This window comes from Bombina bombina, chromosome 3, assembly GCF_027579735.1.
Source record: "Bombina bombina isolate aBomBom1 chromosome 3, aBomBom1.pri, whole genome shotgun sequence".
In the NCBI taxonomy this organism is placed as follows: Eukaryota; Metazoa; Chordata; class Amphibia; order Anura; family Bombinatoridae; genus Bombina; species Bombina bombina.
The window spans coordinates 955,857,024-955,884,008 of NC_069501.1; the positions used below are offsets into that span (position 1 = coordinate 955,857,024).

Genomic DNA, 26,985 nt, shown 5'->3' on the forward strand with positions numbered 1-26,985 from the left:
CTAGATAGATATAACAGGCAGATATACAGCTAGATAGATATAACAGACATACAGCTAGATAGATATAGCAGGCAGACATACAGCTAGATAGATATAGCAGACAGATATACAGCTAGATAGATATAGCAGACAGACATACAGCTAGATAGATATAACAGACATACAGCTAGATAGATATAACAGGCAGACATACAGCTAGATAGATACAACAGGCAGACATACAGCTAGATAGATATAGCAGACAGATATACAGCTAGATAGATATAACAGACATGCAGCTAGATAGATATAACAGGCAGATATACAGCTAGATATATATAACAGACATACAGCTAGATAGATATAACAGGCAGACATACAGCTAGATAGATATAACAGGCAGACATACAGCTAGATAGATATAACAGGCAGACATACAGCTAGATAGATATAACTGACATACAGCTAGATAGATATAGCAGACAGACATACAGCTAGATAGATATAGCAGACAGACATACAGCTAGATAGATATAGCAGACAGACATACAGCTAGATAGATATAGCAGACAGACATACAGCTAGATAGATATAGCAGACAGACATACAGCTAGATAGATATAACAGGCAGACATACAGCTAGATAGATATAACAGGCAGACATACAGCTAGATAGATATAACAGACAGACATACAGCTAGATACATATAACTGACATACAGCTAGATAGATATAACAGACCTACAGCTAGATAGATATAGCAGGCAGACATACAGCTAGATAGATATAGCAGGCAGACATACAGCTAGATAGATATAGCAGACAGACATACAGCTAGATAGATATAACAGGCAGATATACAGCTAGATAGATATAACAGACATACAGCTAGATAGATATAACAGGCAGATATACAGCTAGATAGATATAGCAGACATACAGCTAGATAGATATAACAGACATACAGCTAGATAGATATAACAGGCAGACATACAGCTAGATAGATATAACAGGCAGACATACAGCTAGATAGATATAGCAGGCAGACATACAGCTAGATAGATATAGCAGACAGACATACAGCTAGATAGATATAGCAGACAGACATACAGCTAGATAGATATAGCAGACAGACATACAGCTAGATAGATATAGCAGGCAGACATACAGCTAGATAGATATAACAGGCAGATATACAGTTAGATAGATATAGCAGACAGACATACAGCTAGATAAATATAGCAGACAGACATACAGCTAGATAGATATAGCAGACAGATATACAGCTAGATAGATATAGCAGACAGACATACAGCTAGATAGATATAACAGACATACAGCTAGATAGATATAACAGGCAGACATACAGCTAGATAGATATAACAGGCAGACATACAGCTAGATAGATATAACAGGCAGACATACAGCTAGATAGATATAACAGGCAGACATACAGCTAGATAGATATAACAGACATACAGCTAGATAGATATAACAGACATACAGCTAGATAGATATAACAGGCAAATATACAGCTAGATAGATATAGCAGACATACAGCTAGATAGATATAACAGACATACAGCTAGATAGATATAACAGGCAGACATACAGCTAGATAGATATAACAGGCAGACATACAGCTAGATAGATATAACAGGCAGACATACAGCTAGATAGATATAACAGGCAGACATACGCTAGATAGATATAACAGGCAGATATACAGCTAGATAGATATAACAGACATACAGCTAGATAGATATAGCAGGCAGACATACAGCTAGATAGATATAGCAGACAGATATACAGCTAGATAGGTATAGCAGACAGACATACAGCTAGATAGATATAACAGACATACAGCTAGATAGATATAACAGACATACAGCTAGATAGATATAACAGACATACAGCTAGATAGATATAACAGGCAGACATACAGCTAGATAGATATAGCAGACAGATATACAGCTAGATAGATATAAACAGACATACAGCTAGATAGATATAACAGACATACAGCTAGATAGATATAGCAGACATACAGCTAGATAGATATAGCAGACAGACATACAGCTAGATAGATATAGCAGACAGACATACAGCTAGATAGATATAACAGACATACAGCTAGATAGATATAACAGACATACAGCTAGATAGATATAACAGACATACAGCTAGATAGATATAACAGACATACAGCTAGATAGATATAACAGACATACAGCTGATAGATATAACAGACATACAGCTAGATAGATATAACAGACATACAGCTAGATAGATATAACAGACATACAGCTAGATAGATATAACAGACATACAGCTAGATAGATATAACAGACATACAGCTAGATAGATATAACAGACATACAGCTAGATAGATATAACATACAGCTAGATATAACAGACATACAGCTAGATAGATATAACAGGCAGATATACAGCTAGATAGATATAGCAGACAGACATACAGCTAGATAGATATAGCAGACAGACATACAGCTAGATAGATATAACAGACATACAGCTAGATAGATATAACAGGCAGATATACAGCTAGATAGATATAGCAGACATACAGCTAGATAGATATAACAGACATACAGCTAGATAGATATAACAGGCAGATATACAGCTAGATAGATATAGCAGACATACAGCTAGATAGATATAACAGACATACAGCTAGATAGATATAACAGGCAGACATACAGCTAGATAGATATAACAGACATACATACAGCTAGATAGATATAACAGGCAGATATACAGTTAGATAGATAGACAGACAGACAGACAGACAGCTAATAGCTATAGCCAGACTACATACAGCTAGATAGATATAGCAGACAGACATACAGCTAGATAGATATAACAGACATACAGCTAGATAGATATAACAGGCAGACATACAGCTAGATAGATATAACAGGCAGACATACAGCTAGATAGATATAGCAGACAGACATACAGCTAGATAGATATAGCAGACAGACATACAGCTAAATAGATATAACCGGCAGATATACAGCTAGATAGATATAACAGACATACAGCTAGATAGATATAACAGACATACAGCTAGATAGATATAACAGGCAGACATACAGCTAGATAGATATAACAGACAGACATACAGCTAGATAGATATAGCAGGCAGACATACAGCTAGATAGATATAACAGGCAGATATACAGTTAGATAGATATAGCAGACAGACATACAGCTAGATAAATATAGCAGACAGACATACAGCTAGATAGATATAGCAGGCAGACATACAGCTAGATAGATATAACAGGCAGACATACAGCTAGATAGATATAACAGGCAGACATACAGCTAGATAGATATAACAGGCAGACATACAGCTAGATAGATATAACAGGCAGACATACAGCTAGATAGATATAACAGACATACAGCTAGATAGATATAACAGACATACAGCTAGATAGATATAACAGGCAGATATACAGATAGATCGATATTACAGACATACAGCTAGATAGATATAACAGGCAGACATACAGCTAGATAGATATAACAGGCAGACATACAGCTAGATAGATATAACAGGCAGACATACAGCTAGATAGATATAACAGGCAGACATACAGCTAGATAGATATAACAGACATACAGCTAGATAGATATAACAGGCAGATATACAGCTAGATAGATATAGCAGACAGACATACAGCTAGATAGATATAGCAGGCAGACATACAGCTAGATAGATATAACAGGCAGATATACAGTTAGATAGATATAGCAGACAGACATACAGCTAGATAAATATAGCAGACAGACATTACAGCTAGATTAGATATAGCAGACAGATATACAGCTAGATAGATATAGCAGACAGACATACAGCTAGATAGATATAACAGGACATACAGCTAGATAGATATAACAGAGCAGACATACAGCTAGATAGATATAACAGGGCAGACATACAGCTAGATAGATATAGCAGACAGACATACAAGCTAGATAGATATAGGCAGACAGGACATACAGCTAGATAGAGTATAGGCCGACATACAGCTAGTAGATATAGCAGGCAGACATACAGCTAGTTGATAGATATAACAGGCCAGATAATACAGTTAGATAGATATAGCAGACAGACATACAGCTAGATAAATATGCAGACAGACATTACAGCTAGATAGATATAGCAGACAGACATACAGCTAGATAGATATAGCAGACAGACATACAGCTAGATAGATATAGCAGACAGACATACAGCTAGATAGATATAACAGACATACAGCTAGATAGATATAACAGACATACAGCTAGATAGATATAACAGGCAGACATACAGCTAGATAGATATAACAGGCAGACATACAGCTAGATAGATATAACAGGCAGACATACAGCTAGATAGATATAACAGGCAGACATACAGCTAGATAGATATAACAGGCAGACATATCAGCTAGATAGATATAACAGGCAGACATACAGCTAGATAGATATAACAGGCGACATACAGCTAGATAGATATAACAGACATACGCTAGATAGATATAGCAGGCAGACATACAGCTAGATAGATATAGCAGACAGATATACAGCTAGATAGGTATAGCAGACAGACATACAGCTAGATAGATATAACAGACATACAGCTAGATAGATATAACAGACATACAGATAGATAGATAATAACAGACATACAGCTAGATAGATATAACAGGCAGACATACAGCTAGATAGATATAGCAGACAGATATACAGCTAGATAGATATAACAGACATACAGCTAGATAGATATAACAGACATACAGCTAGATAGATATAGCAGACATACAGCTAGATAGATATAGCAGACAGACATACAGCTAGATAGATATAGCAGACAGACATACAGCTAGATAGATATAACAGACATACAGCTAGATAGATATAACAGACATACAGCTAGATAGATATAACAGACATACAGCTAGATAGATATAACAGACATACAGCTAGATAGATATAACAGACATACAGCTAGATAGATATAACAGACATACAGCTAGATAGATATAACAGACATACAGCTAGATAGATATAACAGACATACAGCTAGATAGATATAACAGACATACAGCTAGATAGATATAACAGGCAGATATACAGCTAGATAGATATAGCAGACAGACATACAGCTAGATAGATATAGCAGACAGACATACAGCTAGATAGATATAACAGACATACAGCTAGATAGATATAACAGACATACAGCTAGATAGATATAACAGGCAGACATACAGCTAGATAGATATAACAGACATACATACAGTTAGATAGATATAACAGGCAGATATACAGTTAGATAGATAGACAGCTAGATAGATATAGCAGACAGACATACAGCTAGATAGATATAGCAGACAGACATACAGTCGATAGATATACACAGGCAGACATACAGCTAGATAGATATAACAGGCAGACATACAGCTAGATAGATATAACAGGCAGACCATACAGCTAGATAGATATAACAGGCAGACATACAGCTAGATAGATATAGCAGACAGACATACAGCTAGATAGATATAGCAGACAGACATACAGCTAAATAGATATAACAGACATACAGCTAGATAGATATAACAGACATACAGCTAGATAGATATAACAGGCAGATATACAGCTAGATAGATATAGCAGACAGACCATACAGCTAGATAGATATAGCAGACAGACATACAGCTAGATAGATATAACAGACATACAGCTAAGATAGATATAACGCAGTATACAGCTAGATAGATATAACAGACATACAGCTAGATAGATATAGCATGCAGACATACAGCTAGATAGATATAGCAGACAGACATACAGCTAGATAGATATAACAGGCAGACATACAGCTAGATAGATATAACAGGCAGACATACAGCTAGATAGATATAACAGGCAGACATACAGCTAGATAGATATAACAGACATACAGCTAGATAGATATAACAGGCAGATATACAGCTAGATCGATATTACAGACATACAGCTAGATAGATATAACAGGCAGACATACAGCTAGATAGATATAACAGGCAGACATACAGCTAGATAGATATAACAGGCAGACATACAGCTAGATAGATATAAAAGGCAGACATACAGCTAGATAGATATAACAGACATACAGCTAGATAGATATAACAGGCAGATATACAGCTAGATAGATTAACAGACATACAGCTAGATAGATTAGCATGCAGACATACAGCTGATAGATCTAGCAGACAGACATACAGCTAGATAGATATAACAGGCAGACATACAGCTAGATAGATATAACAGCGCAGACATACAGCTAGATAGATATAACAGCAGACATACAGCTAGATAGATATAGCAGACAGATATACAGCTAGATAGATTATAACAGACATACAGCTAGATAGATATAACAGACATACAGCTAGATAGATATAAACAGGCATACATACAGCTAGATAGCTATAACAGACATACAGCTAGATAGATATAACTGGCAGATATACAGCTAGATAGATATAACAGACATACAGCTAGATAGATTATAACAGGCAGACATACAGCTAGATAGATATACAGGCAGACCTACAGCTAGATAGATATAACAGGCAGATATACCAGCTAGATAGATATAACAGGACATACAGCTAGATAGATTATACAGGCAGACATACAGCTAGATAGATATAAGCAGCCAGACATACAGCTAGATAGATTAGCAGACAGATATACAGCTAGATAGATATAGCAGACAGACATACAGCTAGATAGATATAACAGGCAGACATACAGCTAGATAGATATAACAGGCAGACATACAGCTAGATAGATATAACAGGCAGACATACAGCTAGATAGATATAGCAGACAGACATACCAGCTAGATAGATATAACAGGCAGACATACAGCTAGATAGATATAACAGACATACAGCTAGATAGATATAACAGGCAGACATAAAGTTAGATAGATATTATAACAGACATACAGCTAGATAGATATAGCAGACATACAGCTAGATAGATATAGCAGACATACAGCTAGATAGATATAGCAGACATACAGCTAGATAGATATAGCAGACATACAGCTAGATAGATATAGCAGACATACAGCTAGATAGATATAACAGGCAGACATACAGCTAGATAGATATAACAGGCAGACATACAGCTAGATAGATATAACAGACATACAGCTAGATAGATATAACAGGCAGATATACAGCTAGATAGATATAACAGACATACAGCTAGATAGATATAGCATGCAGACATACAGCTAGATAGATATAGCAGACAGACATACAGCTAGATAGATATAACAGGACATTCAGCTAGATAGATATAACAGGCAGGACATAAGCTAGATAGATATAACAGGCAGACATACAGCTAGATAGATATAGCAGACAGAATACAGCTAGATAGATATAACAGACCTACAGCTAGATAGATATAACAGGCCAGGACCATACAGCTAGATAGATATAACAGGCATACATACAGCTAGATAGATATAACAGACATACAGCTAGATAGATATAACAGTCAGATATACAGCTAGATAGATATAACAGACATACAGCTAGATAGATATAACAGGCAGACATACAGCTAGATAGATATAACAGGCAGACATACAGCTAGATAGATATAACAGGCAGACATACAGCTAGATAGATATAACAGGCAGACATACAGCTAGATAGATATAGCAGACAGAAATACAGCTAGATAGATATAACAGACATACAGCTAGATAGATATAACAGGCAGACATACAGCTAGATAGATATAACAGGCAGACATACAGCTAGATAGATATAGCAGACAGATATACAGCTAGATAGATATAACAGACATACAGCTAGATAGATATAACAGACATACAGCTAGATAGATATAACAGGCATACATACAGCTAGATAGATATAACAGACATACAGCTAGATAGATATAACTGGCAGATATACAGCTAGATAGATATAACAGACATACAGCTAGATAGATATAACAGGCAGACATACAGCTAGATAGATATAACAGGCAGACATACAGCTAGATAGATATAACAGGCAGATATACAGCTAGATAGATATAACAGACATACAGCTAGATAGATATAACAGGCAGACATACAGCTAGATAGATATAACAGCCAGACATACAGCTAGATAGATATAGCAGACAGATATACAGCTAGATAGATATAGCAGACAGACATACAGCTAGATAGATATAACAGGCAGACATACAGCTAGATAGATATAACAGGCAGACATACAGCTAGATAGATATAACAGGCAGACATACAGCTAGATAGATATAGCAGACAGACATACAGCTAGATAGATATAACAGGCAGACATACAGCTAGATAGATATAACAGACATACAGCTAGATAGATATAACAGGCAGACATAAAGTTAGATAGATATTATAACAGACATACAGCTAGATAGATATAGCAGACATACAGCTAGATAGATATAGCAGACATACAGCTAGATAGATATAGCAGACATACAGCTAGATAGATATAGCAGACATACAGCTAGATAGATATAGCAGACATACAGCTAGATAGATATAACAGGCAGACATACAGCTAGATAGATATAACAGGCAGACATACAGCTAGATAGATATAACAGACATACAGCTAGATAGATATAACAGGCAGATATACAGCTAGATAGATATAACAGACATACAGCTAACAGGCAGACATACAGCTAGATAGATATAACAGGCAGATATACAGCTAGATAGATATAACAGCCAGACATACAGCTAGATAGATATAGCAGACAGACATACAGCTAGATAGATATAACAGACATACAGCTAGATAGATATAACAGGCAGACATACAGCTAGATAGATATAACAGACATACAGCTAGATAGATATAGCAGACATACAGCTAGATAGATATAGCAGACATACAGCTAGATAGATATAACAGGCAGATATACAGCTAGATAGATATAACAGACATACAGCTAGATAGATATAACAGGCAGACATACAGTTAGATAGATATTATAACAGACATACAGCTAGTACAAATATATAAACACAGACACCCACAGAAACACTCACATAGAGGAAACATGTGTGTGACATGCATGATAAAAGAATTATAGAAATTAATAGATGACTTTTTAAAGAATCATATTTGTAAATGTGCAAACAAAAATAATTCTGTGAATTCAAAATTGTACATTAATGAGCTGGGTAGATGGCTAGATGGAGAAAAGTACCTTTAAAAGGTTGACATATGTTTGTTTTTTCCCCATTTTCCCCAACCAAGAGCACCACTTCAAATATAGTGTACAAATTTTCCCAGCTGTCAGCTGTACTTATGGATTTTGAAAATGCTGTACTCTATATTGTCCTGGTGGGACAATAAGCTGTGGTACTCATACCATTAGATCTGGTTAAATGCAGGATTTAAGCTTGTTGGTATGTATTTCAAAATTAAGTCAGCTGTAGTGTAAACTGAACAGTTTTAACTTAACCTGTCTCATTTCAAACACTGAGCAATCTTAGTCTGAGAGTATAAAATTTTATGCAGATGTAAAAATCTTAGATAAAATGCCTCCTTGCATCTGGAAAGTCCTTGCATAAAGGGGCAGTAAACTGGAATGTAATGCATCTACCATTTGTGTATTGAGGAGGAAACATTTCTGCATGGTTTTAAATATAGAATTTCTACAGCATTGTCAAATAATCATAAATACACTGCTGCTAAAAAAATGTGTTTTTATGGACCCCTAGCCCCACCAAACAACTACTACCACACTGAAGTTACAATCCAAAATTGCACAAAGAAATAAAAAACAATTGCTAAGTAAGTACTACCTCCTCTGCAAATGAAAGTGATCTGCCGTCTGACTCAGGTACACACTGTACAAAGTGCCAAGTCTGTCTCACACTGTGCATAGTGGTTTAGTGCACACTAAGAAATCCTCTCAAATGATAATACTTTACTCCTTGTAATAACATTTCCCATGCTCAATTAGCACTTTGCTGTAGTACCCACTGGTGGCTGCCCAAATTTAAAAAAAAAAAAAAATTTTTAGTTCTTGCTTCATGGGGCCCCCCCTGGCTCATTGGGCCCCTCACAGGAGTCACCCCTGTCACCCCCTGATGGCGGCCCTGGATATAGCAGACAGACATACAGCTAGATAGATATAACAGACATAGATATAGCAGACATAGATAGATAGATATAACAGACATACAGCTAGATAGATCTAACAGACATACAGCTAGATAGATCTAACAGACATACAGCTAGATAGATCTAACAGTCATACAGCTAGATAGATATAACAGGCAGACATACAGCTAGATAGATATAACAGACATACAGCTAGATAGATATAGCAGACAGACATACAGCTAGATAGATATAACAGGCAGACATACAGCTAGATAGATATAACAGGCAGACATACAGCTAGATAGATATAAGAGGCAGATATACAGCTAGATAGATATAACAGACAGACATACAGCTAGATAGATATAACAGACATACAGCTAGATAGATATAACAGGCAGACATACAGCTAGATAGATATAACAGGCAGACATACAGCTAGATAGATATAACAGGCAGATATACAGCTAGATAGATATAACAGGCAGACATACAGTTAGATAGATATAGCAGACAGATATACAGCTAGATATAGCAGACAGACATACAGCTAGATAGATATAACAGGCAGATATACAGCTAGATAGATATAGCAGACAGACATACAGCTAGATAGATATAACAGGCAGACATACAGTTAGATAGATATAGCAGACAGATATACAGCTAGATAGATATAGCAGACAGACATACAGCTAGATAGATATAACAGACATACAGCTAGATAGATATAACAGACATACAGCTAGATAGATATAACAGACATACAGCTAGATAGATATAGCAGACAGACATACAGCTAGATAGATATAACAGGCAGACATACAGCTAGATAGATATAACAGGCAGACATACAGCTAGATAGATATAACAGGCAGATATACAGCTAGATAGATATAACAGACAGACATACAGCTAGATAGATATAACAGACATACAGCTAGATAGATATAACGGGCAGACATACAGCTAGATAGATATAACAGGCGGCAGACATACAGCTAGATAGATATAACAGGCAGATATACAGCTAGATAGATATAACAGGCAGACATACAGCTAGATAGATATAACAGACATACAGCTAGATAGATATAACAGGCAGACATACAGCTAGATAGATATAACAGGCAGATATACAGCTAGATAGATATAACAGGCAGACATACAGTTAGATAGATATAACAGGCAGACATACAGTTAGATAGATATAGCAGACAGATATACAGCTAGATATAGCAGACAGACATACAGCTAGATAGATATAACAGGCAGATATACAGCTAGATAGATATAGCAGACAGACATACAGCTAGATAGATATAACAGGCAGACATACAGTTAGATAGATATAGCAGACAGATATACAGCTAGATAGATATAGCAGACAGACATACAGCTAGATAGATATAACAGGCAGATATACAGCTAGATAGATATAGCAGACAGACATACAGCTAGATAGATATAACAGGCAGACATACAGTTGGATAGATATTATAACAGACATACAGCTAGATAGATATAACAGGCAGATATACAGCTAGATAGATATAACAGACAGACATACAGCTAGATAGATATAACAGGCAGACATACAGCTAGATAGATATAACAGACATACAGCTACATAGATATAACAGGCAGACATACATCTAGATAGATATAACAGGCAGACATACAGCTAGATAGATATAACAGGCAGACATACAGCTAGATAGATATAACAGGCAGACATACAGCTAGATAGATATAACAGACATACAGCTAGATAGATATAACAGGCAGACATACAGCTAGATAGATATAACAGACAGACATACAGCTAGATAGATATAACAGGCAGACATACAGCTAGATAGATATAACAGACAGACATACAGCTAGATAGATATAACAGGCAGACATACAGCTAGATAGATATAACAGGCAGACATACAGCTAGATAGATATAACAGGCAGACATACAGCTAGATAGATATAACAGGCAGACATACAGCTAGATAGATAGATATAACAGGCAGACATACAGCTAGATAGATATAACAGACAGACATACAGCTAGATAGATATAACAGGCAGACATACAGCTAGATAGATATAAAAGGCAGACATACAGCTAGATAGATATAGCAGACAGATATACAGCTACATAGATATAACAGGCAGACATACAGCTAGATAGATATAACAGGCAGACATACAGCTAGATAGATATAACAGACAGACATACAGCTAGATAGATATAACAGGCAGACATACAGCTAGATAGATATAACAGGCAGACATACAGCTAGATAGATATAGCAGACATACAGCTAGATAGATATAACAGGCAGACATACAGCTAGATAGATATAGCAGACAGACATACAGCTAGATAGATATAACAGGCAGACATACAGTTAGATAGATATAACAGGCAGACATGCAGCTAGATAGATATAGCAGACAGACATACAGCTAGATAGATATAGCAGACAGACATACAGCTAGATAGATATAACAGACATACAGCTAGATAGATATAGCAGGCAGACATACAGTTAGATAGATATAACAGGCAGACATACAGTTAGATAGATATAACAGGCAGACATACAGTTAGATAGATATAACAGGCAGATATACAGCTAGATAGATATAGCAGACAGACATACAGCTAGATAGATATAACAGACATACAGTTAGATAGATATAGTAGACATAGATAGATATAACAGACATACAGCTAGATAGATCTAACAGGCAGATATACAGTTAGATAGATATAACAGGCAGACATACAGCTAGATAGATATAACAGACATACAGTTAGATAGATATAGTAGACATAGATAGATAGATATAACAGACATACAGCTAGATAGATCTAACAGGCAGATATACAGTTAGATAGATATAACAGGCAGACATACAGTTAGATAGATATAACAGACATACAGCTAGATAGATATAACAGGCAGATATACAGTTAGATAGATATAACAGGCAGATATACAGTTAGATAGATATAACAGGCAGACATACAGTTAGATAGATATAACAGACATAGATAGATAGATATAACAGACATACAGCTAGATGGATCTAACAGGCAGATATACAGCTAGATAGATATAACAGGCAGACATACAGTTAGATAGATATAGTGGTGGACTTCTCACTCTCCTTTTCAAAATTTATTTCCATGATATTTCAGAAATCTTTAAAATAAAATCTAATTTGCACAGTTATATTTTCAGAGGCCAATTATAACACTGCAAAAACGTATTTCTTTCTCCAAAGACACCTGCATAATAACCCTTTTTGTTTGAGTATCAACCTTAAAAAGTCTAGAACCTCTGATTTTAACTTTAGCCATTTATTTTTTTCATTTACATATTAATAACAACATTGGAAAGTTTGAAAACCCAAAATGAAACAGTTTCATATAAGATAAATATTTTTTATATATACAACTGTGATTTGTTCTTTTTATGAATAGTTCTAAGATTATGAGAGAGATCTCACATTTCTTGTAGAATTCCAGAAGCAGCAGCATTTGTGCAGCTATCGTCTGCTAGCGCCACTAGTGATGATAAATTGGTGCAATAAATCACTTTCTCATATTCTCTTTTCACTTCAGAGTATATGTTGTTAAGACTAAAAGCTTTAGAGCCTTTTCAAGAGTTTCCATCATAACCTATATTAACATTATTAGACATTAACTCCTTGACTACTAGCAAGGTCTGCAGTCATATTGCTCTTGAGCTATCCTACTCTTAAATCTGCAAGGGTATAAAGGAAGAGCGTCTAGTTATCTAATTTGCTTTATTCTTTTGGTATCCTTTGTTAAAAAGCATAAATATGTAAGCTCATGAGCAGCAGTGCAGTGCTGGGAATCTAGCTACTGATTGTTGGCTGCAAAGTTAGCTCCCAGTAGTGCATTGCAAATGATATCAAGAGAAGAAAATTTTAAAATAGAGGAAATGTAAACGTTTTAAATTGTATATTGTATCATAAAAGAAAGAAAATTAGGTTTCATGTCCCTTTTTAAAAACACAAAAAAAGCTTTTCTTAAAGACTTCTGAAGTGATGTTAAAATCCATTTTGCAAACACAATTTACTGGGCTAAACATACTACATAATCCTTTACTATTGATTAAAACAAAACTGAAGTTCAAACCCATCACACTGTCTTTGCAACATAACCAGGTTCAGCATTAATTGTTTAATCAGCTTGTAAATGAGATGAGAATTATCACAGTGTCTTGGAGAGAGAATTTATATTTAGAATTAGGTTAGGCTCAGTAGCAGTTGTATTCCTGGTTATGTGCTGCCATCTTCTGGCTTTAAACAAAATGTCTGTTCCACTTTTTAGATTTACATGACAAAAGTAAATTGAGATATATTTTGTATTCATAGAAAAAATATATTAGCCACACACAATCTGCGATAACACTGTGATTTTTTTAAGCCTAATATATATTTTAAAAAAACTCAATTCCCTTCTCTTTTTGATTAATTACATCATACTTTTTTATATGTATTGTAATTGCTGTTCAATCAGAAAGGGGTTTTACTTGTCTACTGATTCAGGCTTTCAGCTTTAGAAAATAAGGTTTTGGATGGAAATCTCATTTTGTTTTGCCCTCTTCTTATTGAATATTTGGAAAGTTAAAGGGCCACTGTAAGTAAATATTTTCTATGCCTGTTACTAACTAACTACCCCAAATACGCTTTTTATCAATAGCATTTCATTAACATATCTCTACCGTATACCAGAAATCTTGTCTGCAAATTTAATTGTTTTCAAAACCCACTCCGTGGGTATCCTTTGCTCTGTACCAATCCGTTTACAATACCTAGGTTTCAAAATGGCGCTTTAAACACAAAGTTATTGGTTTAAGTATTTTGAACACACAGTGCTGAAAATAGTGGGCAGGATAACGTGACATCATCGGCGAATAAAAGATAAAACTTTTAGAACGTTATGAAACTTCGTTTTGGAGAAAATATAGGTCAGTAGGTTTTAATTAATGTTTATTAACTTTAATATGTTAGTTGTTTAGCTTAAAAATTATAACAGAAAGTAATCCTTTAAAGGGATATGAAACCCAATTTTTTTCTTTCATGATTCAGATAGAGCATGCAATTTTAAGTAACTTTCTAATGTACGTACTACTGTTATAAAAATTGATAATAGGAGTAAATTAGAAAGTTGCCTAAAATTGCATGCTCTATCTAAATTATGAAAGAAAAAAAAAATGTGTTTCATATCCTTTTAATTCTCAAATTTTTTCTTGATGTCTTTTGCTTTATAAAGATGGATATGAATTACAATTTGGCTATAAAACACAATAATACAAGTATAATGTTTTAGCTGACACGGGTATCTGTCAAGTATGTTTTACAAATAAGGAAAAGTGACAACAGAATTAAAAATATTCTGTAACTAACTTTGTGCAATTATTACACAATGTTCTTCTGTCTCACAATGACCTGGATTTAATTAAACTTTTTTTCTCACTGAAAAACATCACAACTAAAACATGAGTCATTCATAAAAATTTAGACACAGTCCTCACAGCAGTGAGTTGCGAGTTCCGCTCCATTATAATCAAAGGAGCTGCATCTGACTTGTTAACCGCAAACTTCTTACCAAATGGAACAAGCTCCACTGTCAAATAAATAGACATCACAAAATCATCTTCAAGACATTATTCAACTAAAACAAAAACACCCCCTGTATAAACCATGTGCCTCTAACCTATGCACAAATCACACGAAAACCGCTAAAGAAAAAGAAAAAAAGAGACAACCTTGTCATGAAATAGGGCAACTGACCCATGAGACAAAATACTTCACAGGGCCAATAGAGTCTTTAGAAATTCCACGTGCTTCAACATAGTTTTTGTGAAAAAAACCTGATCAAGGCTCTAGAGCAGGGGTTGCCAACCTTTTGGACCTCAGGGACCACTAAACTCATAATTTTGAATCCCGTGGACCACTAATATGAATTTCTTTGTAAGGTACAAACCTCTATAATGTATATGTGTGTATATATTAACTAGTATAACCATAGCTACGTTTACATTATGTATATATTTACACATTTTAAAGAATTATTTTTTGGAATTAACTAACTGAATGACAGAACTGAGAGAATACTTCCAAATGACAGATGAAGGGTGAGTGCCAACTTTTGAGCTAGAAACAGAGAGGCAGAAAGTGGGAAAAAAAAGAATTACTGTATGTTTAAAAGGACTACAAGACTTCCAAGTTACCTCCCCAGTTAGGAATTATTCAAAACTACTTATGATCATGGATAGACATTGGAGTCATAAATTAAGTTTATATCAGAAAGCTCTCAATATGGATGTGAGCTAACCACAACTGGTGTTAGTGGGAATTACTATAATACTGGTGGGATATGGCTGATCTGCTGGATGGCAATTACTGGAATTCAGGTGGAATAAAATTATTAGAATGAAAAATAATTAATATTTAATTTTAAAAAAAAGAAGATGGAGGGGAAGAATACAAACAGTTATGTTAGTCCATCTGAAGGAATTAGAAAAACTATTACAGAGACAGGTAAAGGGAAGAAAATAAATGAAACATAAGAGACATTTTTTTTTAAAGATTTTTTTCTCTCATATACTTTAATTCCACTATTTCAAGCCAAGACTATACAAACCTCTGCTGGCTTTAGAATAGAAGCATTTTCCTCTAAGCAGCGCGCCAGGCGGAAGGAGTTAAAAATACAATCTAGCTACGCAAGTTGCGCAGTACTACACAACGTGCCTAGGGAGATTGTAGTTGAACTCCTCCTTCGTCAGTTTTCACTGATGTCCAGCCAGGCACTGTAGGGAGTTGCAGTGTGACACCAACAAAGGAGATTAATTCCTGCTTGATAGTGTCAAGGACCACCAACATCTTCTCGTGGACCACTGGTTGGCGACCGCTGCTCTAGAGCACTCCAGAATGCCCCATAGCCAGCCGCTTGTTAGGTTTCTGTTCTACCCATACTTTACCCTAAGAAAACACCTACAAATATTTGACAACTATAAACATTTACATGTTCCCTAAGTGATGCTGTTGTTGCATTTTTTTGCGTTGCCAGCAGTTCTTGTTGATTGTTGTGCGAGATATCATGTATCGGGGCGTTTAACACAATGATGTGTGCTAAGGGCACGAATACCCACTGGCGAAACATTAGAAAAGATAGGTAAACAGTAAAGCCTCTCGCCTAATGAGTGTCCATCATTCTAGCATATTTTCTCCATTCTTCTGACTGACATCTGCTCTGCCTCCTACCTTATCAGACTTTGTGAAACCGTTACTGAGTATAATTCTTTATAAAATATATAAATAAAGGTCTGTATGGTGCTGTAAGCATTAGCCGTTCAGTATAAATCCTAATGAATCTCCGAGATAAGGTAACAATTACTTCTATATGATGGCAATGCACACAATTAAGATATATATCTATACTATAATTGCGTTTGTAATGTACGTCGCCAGTTGCGCACGCATCCTCAATGGAATGTTGGCAGCGCGAGCAAAGCTGCATCCAGGTGAATTCCGAAAATGGCAGGGTGGTGTTTCGGGAATCCACCGGGATGCAGTGTAAGCTGTATCTCGGTGGATGCAGCGAAGGCAAACGGAGCATTACAAAAGCAACACCTAATTGCCCCCATTAACCCCTTAAGGACCAGCGACGTACCCTGTATGTCGCTGGTCTTTTTTTGGGACTTGATTGTTTTATAGCGCGGTCTTGCCACCAGCGTTGAGACTGCTCTATTCCACAAAGCCTGCTGGAGGGAGGGCATTAATAGCGTGTTCTTGCTAGACTAATGCTATTATGTCCTGATAAAACCCTTAACGACCAGTGACATACAGGGTACATTGTGGTCATTAAGGGGTTAAAGTATTTTTTTTTTTTTTTTTAAACGAACCGCCCACATCAAGTATTAAAAAAAAAAACACCGCCCGCACAAAATATAACAAAAAAAAATCCTAATAAAAAAAATCTGAAATATTAACTCCTAAACCGCAAAACCCCCACATCGCAATAAACCTATTTTCCCTATTAGCCCCTAAACCTCAAAATCCCTACATCGCAATAAACCTATTTACCCTATTAACCCCTAAACCCTTACATCGCAATAAACCTATTTAACTTATTAACCCTTTAAAACGCAAAACCCACAATGCAAATAACTATTTAAATAACTAAGTACAGTACACTAACCTAACACCCCCTAACCTAACACCCCCTAACCTAACAACCCCTTTACATTCTAAAGTTACAAAAAAAAAATAAGTTTACAAAAAAAACTAACATTACAGAAAATAAAACAATCAAATTACCAAATTTAACAAAATTAAACCTAATCCCTATTAAAATAAAAAAGACCCCCCAGAATAAAAACACCCCCTATAAACTACCAGTAGCCCTTAAAAGGGCTTTTTGCAGGGCATTGCCCCAAGATAATCAGCTCTTTTAGAAAAAATATACAAAGTCCCACCTAACATTAAAACCCCACCCCCTAAATAAAAGAACCTATCACTAAAAAACCTAAACTCCCATTGCCCTTAAAAGGGCATTTAGCTCTTTTTCTGCCCATCCCTACTCTAAATAAAACAAATCCCCCCCCCCCCCCCCCCAAAAAAACACTTAAAAAATTGTAAGTCTAGCCCTCAGGTTGGTACTCATGGTTCCTGAAGTCCGACGGAGAAGGTCCTGTTCCAGGCCGTGAATATATTTTTTGTAAAAAAAAGAGCTGATTATCTTGGGACAATGCCCTGCAAAAAGCCCTTTTAAGGGCTACTGGTAGTTTATTATTAGAGTAGGGGGTGTTTTTATTTTGGGGGGTCTTTTTTATTTTAATAGGGATAAGGTTTTATTTTGTTAAATTTGGTAATTTGATTTTTTTTAATTTCTGTAATGTTAACTTTTTTATTTTTTGTAACTGTAGAATGTATTAGTTTAGGTAATTTGGGTTTATTTAATGGGGTATTTTGCGGTTAGGGGTTAATAGGGTAAATAGGTTTATTGCGATGTGGGTTTTTTGCGGTTATGGGGTTAATAAGGTAATTTAGGTGTATTGTGATGTGGGTGGTTGACGGTTAAGTGGTTATTAATTTTAGTTTTAATTGCGATTTTTTGGGGAAGGCGGAAATATAGGTTAAGAAATGTTAGGTTTATTTTTGGGAGGCGGCTCAGTCTAAACATTATTTATATAGTCACAATGCATATAGTGACTGTATAAATAATGTAGACACTGACATTTTTATTAATGCTTATTTTTTCTGTGTCAGTGTCTACATTATTGATACAGTAACTATGCATTGATACAGTATAAATTACGTGTGAGCGGAGTTACGGAAATTGCAGATCACAACTTACGAAAATATTTTACGGGGATAGGAATTAACATATACGTCAGTGTCAATCAAACACTGCACGTTTGTGGAAAGCCACCCCTCTCGCTCGCGGAAAATCGCGTGTGTCGCTCGCGACTAACCACGCCCCTTCCTCGCGCCGATTAGTCAATTTAAATAATAAGTTAAAACATTATCTGACGCAGTTACGAAAAAGCAGTCTTTGAGGAGAGTTGTTCTAGAGAGAGATCAGTTAGATTAATAGCGGAACATCGTATTTAATTTAATTTTTTAGCATTATTAGTTATTATAACCAAAAAGCTTTTATAAAAGCTAAAGATAAGTCTGTTGTTTTTTTATTTTTAACAGCTTTTTTCAAACCTTAAAGTCTAGTCAGAATTAAACTTTCATGATTCAGATAGGGCATGCAATTTTAAACAACTTTCCAATTTACTTCTATTATCTCATTTGCTCAATTCTTTAGATATCCCTTGTTGAAGAAATAGCAATGCACATGTGTGAGCCAATCACACAAGGCCTCTATGTGCAGCAACCAATCAGCAGCTACTGAGCATATCTAGATATGCTTTTCAGCAAGTGATATCAAGAGAATGAAGCAAATTAGATAATAGAAGTAAATTGGACAGTTGTTTAAAATAACATGCTCTTTCTAAATCATGAAAGAAAAAAATTTGGTTTCATGTCCCTTTAAGTTGTTAAAAAAAAAGAGTGGACATATTTTACCCCATAAGCTTTATAGAAAGCTAAATAACAGAACATAAATATACTTATAAAGCTTTTTTAAAAGCTAAAGTATTTTTTTTAAAAAGTCTATTGCTACATAAGTAGCTAAGTAGGGTATACAATTTAATATTAATTTATATAAATATATTATTATAAAGTATACTCTTTGTTTAAAAGGTATACTATTTTTTTTTAAAGTTAAAAAAATTGTACATTTAATTATAGATTAGAATAATATAAGAAAGATATTGGAAATAGGGCTTTGCAACGTCTGTAAATTATTTAGGAAATCAGTTTAAAAAATAATTAGACTTCTCTCTGGGCAGGCTTATCGACTAGTAATTTAATAAAACGCTGTCGATGCCAAACCACTTTTATTTTTTGCCATTGATCTGTTTGGCTTTTATGTAACTCACTTTCTCTCTCGTTTTCAGACATATCTTAAGGAAATCTTAAGAGACATTGGTATTTACAATGTTAAAGGAACCCACAAGAATACTTGGGAGCTGAAACCAGAATACCGCCATTACCAAGGAGAAGAAAAGAGCGATTAGGAAAAATTACACATCTATGTGTGAGCTGGAGGTGTTACCATAACCTGCAGCAAATACTTCCAACAGTGTGAAAAGAATTGCATTAATAACATTTTTATGCCGGAGTTATTTTACAGTTTGAAATCTATATATAATGATATATTTTGTAATTTCACTAAAGAATCTTGCAGGAATAAGCTGTATATATGTTACCATGCTTGTTATACCAGATGTATTTTTACAAGATTGTACTTGGAAATACTTAGGTCTTTATTTAAACTACTGAACTATACAGCATTTTCAGTTTTGTTACTTTGTACCTAGAGCCTGAATAAATCCCTCACCTTGCTCTATTCAGTTCATACATTTCTTAATATAATAACAGGCAATAGCTTTTTGGTGCATTTAGTTATACTCTACTCTTCTCCATCTCTGAACAGGATCAAGTGATGCATTGAAACGGAACTAAAAATCTTACTAATAGCTGAATATTCGATGCAATATCATCTTTATTCCAATAGTGTTAAAATATAATGCAAAATTAGTTTTAGTCCCTTTTTTAAACTTTTTTTTTGTCTAGCTGGATCCATTTTTTGTTACTTTTTTATTATCTAAATACACAGAAAAAAATAGTACAAAGGCAAAAAAAAATACCTTTTTTAAAAATAAAAAATACATTTTTAGTAATGGCAAAAATTCCATGTGAAAATATTTTTTGTACACTAGGGGGCAGCAATATACAATGTTGTATGAGTCAATCTTGTTATGAGTTTTTGTTTTTGTGTAAAGCATATGAACATATGTTTTCCCATTGCATCGTAGATCATAAATACAGATTCTCCTTTTAAAGTGACATGAAACCCAACATTTTCCTTTCCTGATTCAGAAAGAGCTCACAATTTTAAACAATGTTCCTTTTTACTTATAATATTACATTTGCTTTATACTCTTGGTATTGTTTGTTGAAGGAGCAACAATGCACTACTGGGAGTTAGCTGAGCCAATAACAACACGCTAGTTTCCAGTAGTGCATTGCTGCTCCTGAGCCTACCTAGAACAAAGCAAATTAGATAATAGAAGTAAATTGGAAAGCTGTTTTAAATTGAATTCTCTTTCTGAATCATAAAATACAAATTTGGGGATTCATGTCCCTTTAAGAACAATGCATGGTCATGCAATACAGGTTTATTTTTTGTAATTTACTTATAGCATAAAAATACAGTTTAAGATGTAATTTGTAAAAACTTTACACAAACAATGTCCTAAAAGTGTTGTGTTTATAAGAGTAATGTATTGCTTTATAGGGCGCACTTCAGCTAATAATCAATCTGAAGGTGTTGTCTCTCATTCACAAACCTTCAGGAAGAATATTTTTGTCAAGGTCAAACAAATTGTAATAAAATCTTTCATTAACTTGTTTTATTATTTTGTCGTCTTCCTTAATATTGTTATCATTTCATTTACAGAGCTGTAGAAGAGGTGAACAATAGATCTGTTCATATGAAAGCACACCGATCGTTTGAGGCAGCGTTTCTTTCTGTGGTGCCTATAGAAAGAGCAAACCATAGAGCTAAGTTAATATGTTTCTGTTAGTGAAGCTGTCACTGGGATAAAAAAGCAAAACTGCTGATGAAGACTGGAAGTTAATGTAATGTGTATGATATAAACAGGACAGCCTCTAGTTAATATTCTACAGCACCTCCGCTGTTTGCTCCATGGAGTTATTGCAGCTATACAAATCATATGAACCAAATGCAGAAATGTGAGTAGTGTGGGTCCATAACCAAATTGCATATTTACATCATATATCCATATATTGAATATAATTAGTTTGGTATTGAGTGCCGTACTGGTGAAGGTGCGGATAAATGATTCTCGTTCAGACACAAAAATCACACAGTTTGTAGAATAGAGTGCCAAATAAAGGAACTTGAGGACCACTTTATGACCATTCAACCTTAAAGAAAACCAAAACATTTATATCAGCTTGAAATACAATAAACATTATCTGTTGCATGCCTGAGAACACTGCCCCTTTAATTCTTTAAAGGTAATCCAGAGTAAAATCCCAGCCTAGACATGTGCACTTGTATTCTAACGACACCTTACTAAACTTTGAGTCTGCTATGGGGACATGCACTCGGGTGTTCAGTTTAATAACAAATGCCGAGTTTGGTCAATGCCTTCTGCATTTGGCTTTTCTTTCCAATGGCATGGAGAGTCCACAAATCCATTCCAATTACTAGTGGGAATTAATTTCCTGGCCACCAGGGGGTAGCAAAGAACACCCAAGCACATCTCTAAGTATCCTTCCTACAATCCCCCAGTCATTCTTTGCCTTTGCACATCATGGAGGTGTGCGAAGATGTCTGAGGAAAATTAATCCTTTAATGGGTGGTTTCCCTGCAAGCAAGGATTGGGGCTATATGCTGTGTCCATGTAATCCTCTTTAGTAAGAGTTATGGTTGACAGGGCAGTCCTTGTTTTTCTTCCAACATTTATGTTAACCCCTATATAGAAAACCAGTGTTGGTTACTTTGCTTTTCTTCTCTCTTCAGGTCCCTGTCAGAGGTCGTCTGAGTCATACCTGAGAAGCTGTTTCTGCCCTGCAGCTGTATTCCACAGTTAAGTGCTTTTTGCTTGCTAGGTTAGAAGGATATGGCACTTTTGGGGGTTAATATTCCTCCTAGTGGAAATATGGGGACTTAAAAAATATCTTCATATTGGGGATATTTTATTGGGACAGCTTATTGAGGCTGGCTCTTGAGAGGTTAATAAGAGAAATAAGGCTTTATGTTAGCCCTTGTGTTTTTAAGGTGCAATTATCTGACTACTTGCGGTCACATGAGAATGAATATCGGTGGTGGTTAAACTATGCAGTTTCTTAGGTTGGGCTGTATGTTAAAGAGACAGTCTATACCAGAATATTTATTGTTTTAAAAGATAAATAATCCCTTTATTACCCGTTCCCTAGTTTTGCATAATCAACACAGTTATATAAATACACTTTTTACCTCTGTGATTATCTTGTATCTAAGCCTCTGCAAACTGCCCCTTATTTCAGTTTGTTTGACAGACTTGCATTTTAGCCAATCAGTGCTTGCTCTATATGAAAATCAGTGTTCTCTATATGAAACACATGAACTAACACCCTCTAGTGATGAAAAACTGTCAAAATGCCCTGAGCTAAGAGGCGGCCTTCAAGGGCTTAGAAATTAGCATATGAACCTCCTAGATTTAGCTTTCAACTAAGAATACCAAGAGAACAAAGCAAAATGTGTGATAGAAATAAATTGGAAAATTTATGCGAATTCATTAAACTTTTTTTTGGGGGGGTCTACTTAAATTTTTAAGAGCCTGATTTATTGTGTTTATTGCTTCTGTGAACCAATAACTTTTAGGACTTATGGATTCTGATATATCTGTGTCCTTTGATAAATTTTTATATTGCCTTGAGGCTCAGGTTATTCCTCCTGTGCAGTTTTGTTCCACATGACTGAATGAAATGTTACTTTCCAAAAATAAAGATTCCCTCTCAGAGCCACATCTGTCTCTTTCAGGATATTGTTGTCCAGGACAGGCCTCAGCTTTCTACTCAGATGTCCCCGTCCTTGGCAGTTACACAAGCAGTACCCTGCGGTTCCTCTGTACCTGGGGGAGTGTTTTTACCAGGTGATTTTGCAGTGCAACTTACATCTGCGGTGTCTGCAGCCCTGAGTGTCTTGCCTATCCTAGGTAAGAGAAAAAAATCTAAAAATATTTCCTCTAAAGTGGGAATTTCTGACAACGCCAAAGCTGTCTTGGACAATTTATCTCAGTTAACTGAGGATGACCATTCGTCAACAGCTTTTGAAGGTGAAATCTCTGATTCTGCTGTAGTTAGTACAGTGGATTCAGAGGAGGTTAGTTTTAGATTTAAGCTTGAACACCTCCGTTTGCTACTTAAGGAGGTTCTGGCTACTCTGGAGGATTCTGAACCTCAAGTCGCAGAGACTCCCAAGGTTAACAAATTAAATAGAGTTTTTGATGTCAAGCCTAGATCTGTGGAAGTATTTCCTGTGCCAGATCATATGTCAGACATTATTTCTCAAGAATGGGAGAAGCCGGGGATTCCCTTTTTCCCGTCTCCTGTATTCAAAAAGATGTTTCCTGTTGCTGACTCTGCGCGAGAACTTTGGTGCACTGTTCCTAAGGTGGATGGAGCTTAATCTACATAGCCAAGAGAACCACAATTCCTCTAGAGGATAGTACTTTTTCAAGAATCCTATGGATAGGAAACTGGAGGGTATTTAAGGTGGGAAAAATTCACGAAGGACTGCTATGGTGGCAGCCAGTCGCTAGTATGGCTGCAGTTGCTGGTGCGGCCTCTTACTTGTGCGACTCCTTATCAGAACTGATTTTGGAGGATACTACAGTAGAGGAGATCCAAGACATGATCAAGGCTTTAAAATTGGCTAATACCTTCATCTGTGATGCCAGTATGCAAGTAGTTTGTTTCAGTGCAAAGACCTCTAGTCTTGCCATTCTATCTCGCAGAGCCTTGTGGTTAAAGTCTTGGTCAGCTGACATGGTATCCAAGTCTAGACTTCTGTCACTTCCCTTTAAGGGTAAGACCTTGTTTAGTCCTAGTCTGGCTGAAATCATTTCCACTTTCATGGGTGGAAAGGGAGCTTTTCTGCCTCAGGCTAAGAAGGTTAGACCAAAGGGTCGCCAGACTTCAAATTTTCATTCCTTTCGCAACTTCAAGGGACAAAAATCATCTTCTTCCAAACCTGAACAAGCCAAACCCTCATGGAGATCTAGCCAAGCTTGGAATAAGGGTAAGCAATCCAAAAAGCTTTCCTCTGAGAACAAATCAGCATGAAGGGTCCGCCCCCGATCCAAATTCAGATCAAGTAGGGGGCAGACTTTCCTTCTTTCAACAGGCTTGGATTTGCGATGTCTCCGATCCTTGGGCGGTGGAGGTAGTCTCTCAGGGATACAAGATAGGATTCAAATCTCGTCCTCCCAGAGGTAGATTTCTCCTGTCAAGATTATCTGCAAACCAGACAAAAAGAGAGGCATTCTTAAACTGTGTCAATGATCTCACTTCTCTAGGAGTTGCCCCAGTTCCTCTGGCAGAACAAGGTTAAGGATTCTATTCCAACCTTTTCATAGTTCCCAAAAATGAGGGAACTTTTCGACCCATTCTAGACCTTAAGTGTCTCAACAAATTTCTCAGGGTTCCGTCCTTCAAAATGGAGACCATTCGTTATATTCTCCCTTAAGTTCAGGAGGGTCAGTACATGCCTACCATCGACCTGAAGGATACATATCTTTATGTTCCTATTCAGATGAGGAGACCGGTGGGGACAGATGAAGAGGCACCTCATAAAGCAATATCTTCTGTACAGATGAGACAAACAGGATGAAGACAAGCCCAGATCAGGTGGATACTCACATAGGGAGCGGCACTTGAATGTTGCCTAACACAGCAGGCTGGGACCTCAGAAAGTCGCTCAACAGACTACCACACAAGGTGAAAAACAGCTACATGCTGGTTGTTTATCTAAATATCTTTAAAGCTTCAAATATAACTTTATTTTTAGTTTTGTTATTGATTTTTTCTGCCTTGAGACTGCAGCATGCAAAGGTGCAATTAACACATTGAAATCAGAGTACCGGACCTGCCACACTTGGTGGGCTGTATCGTTACACACTGAGGTCACGTAGGACGCATTGGAATTCCTGATTGGCGATCGATCCCTACGTGGTCTGGTCGGCGTGGTAGTCTGTCGTGCGACTTTCTGAGGTCCTGGCCTGCTGTGTTAGGCCCCATTCAAGTGCCGCTCCCTGGGCTTGTCTTCGTCCTGTTTGTCTCATCTGTACAGACAATATTGTTTTATGAGGCGCCTTTTCATCTGTCCCCACAGGTCTCCTCATCTGCATACCATTACAAGGGTGATGCCGTTGGTTACTATTCTCCTTTGTGATTCTGGTCTTGTTTGGTTTGCGCACCTCCTTTAGAGACATGTGTCCTATACCATATGAATGTTCCTATTCACAAGGATCATTTTCAGTTCCTTCGGTTTGTTTTCCTGGACAAACACTTCCAATTTGTAGCCCTGCCTTTCGGCCTAGCCATTGCCCCACACATCTTTACAAAAATTCTA

The 26,985-nt window shown here is 36.0% G+C and overlaps 1 protein-coding gene across 1 annotated transcript in view; it reads left to right on the top strand.

Moving 5' to 3' along the window:
• LOC128652564 (general transcription factor IIF subunit 2-like) overlaps positions 1–22,255 on the top strand; it is a 498,914-nt gene extending 476,659 nt beyond the window's left edge. Inside the window, exon 4 of the mRNA XM_053705496.1 lies at positions 20,735–22,255. Coding sequence (XP_053561471.1) covers positions 20,735–20,854 — 120 coding nt within the window. The 3' untranslated portion in view covers positions 20,855–22,255. The remainder of the gene's footprint in view (positions 1–20,734) is intronic.
• Positions 22,256–26,985: the final 4,730 nt, after the last annotated feature.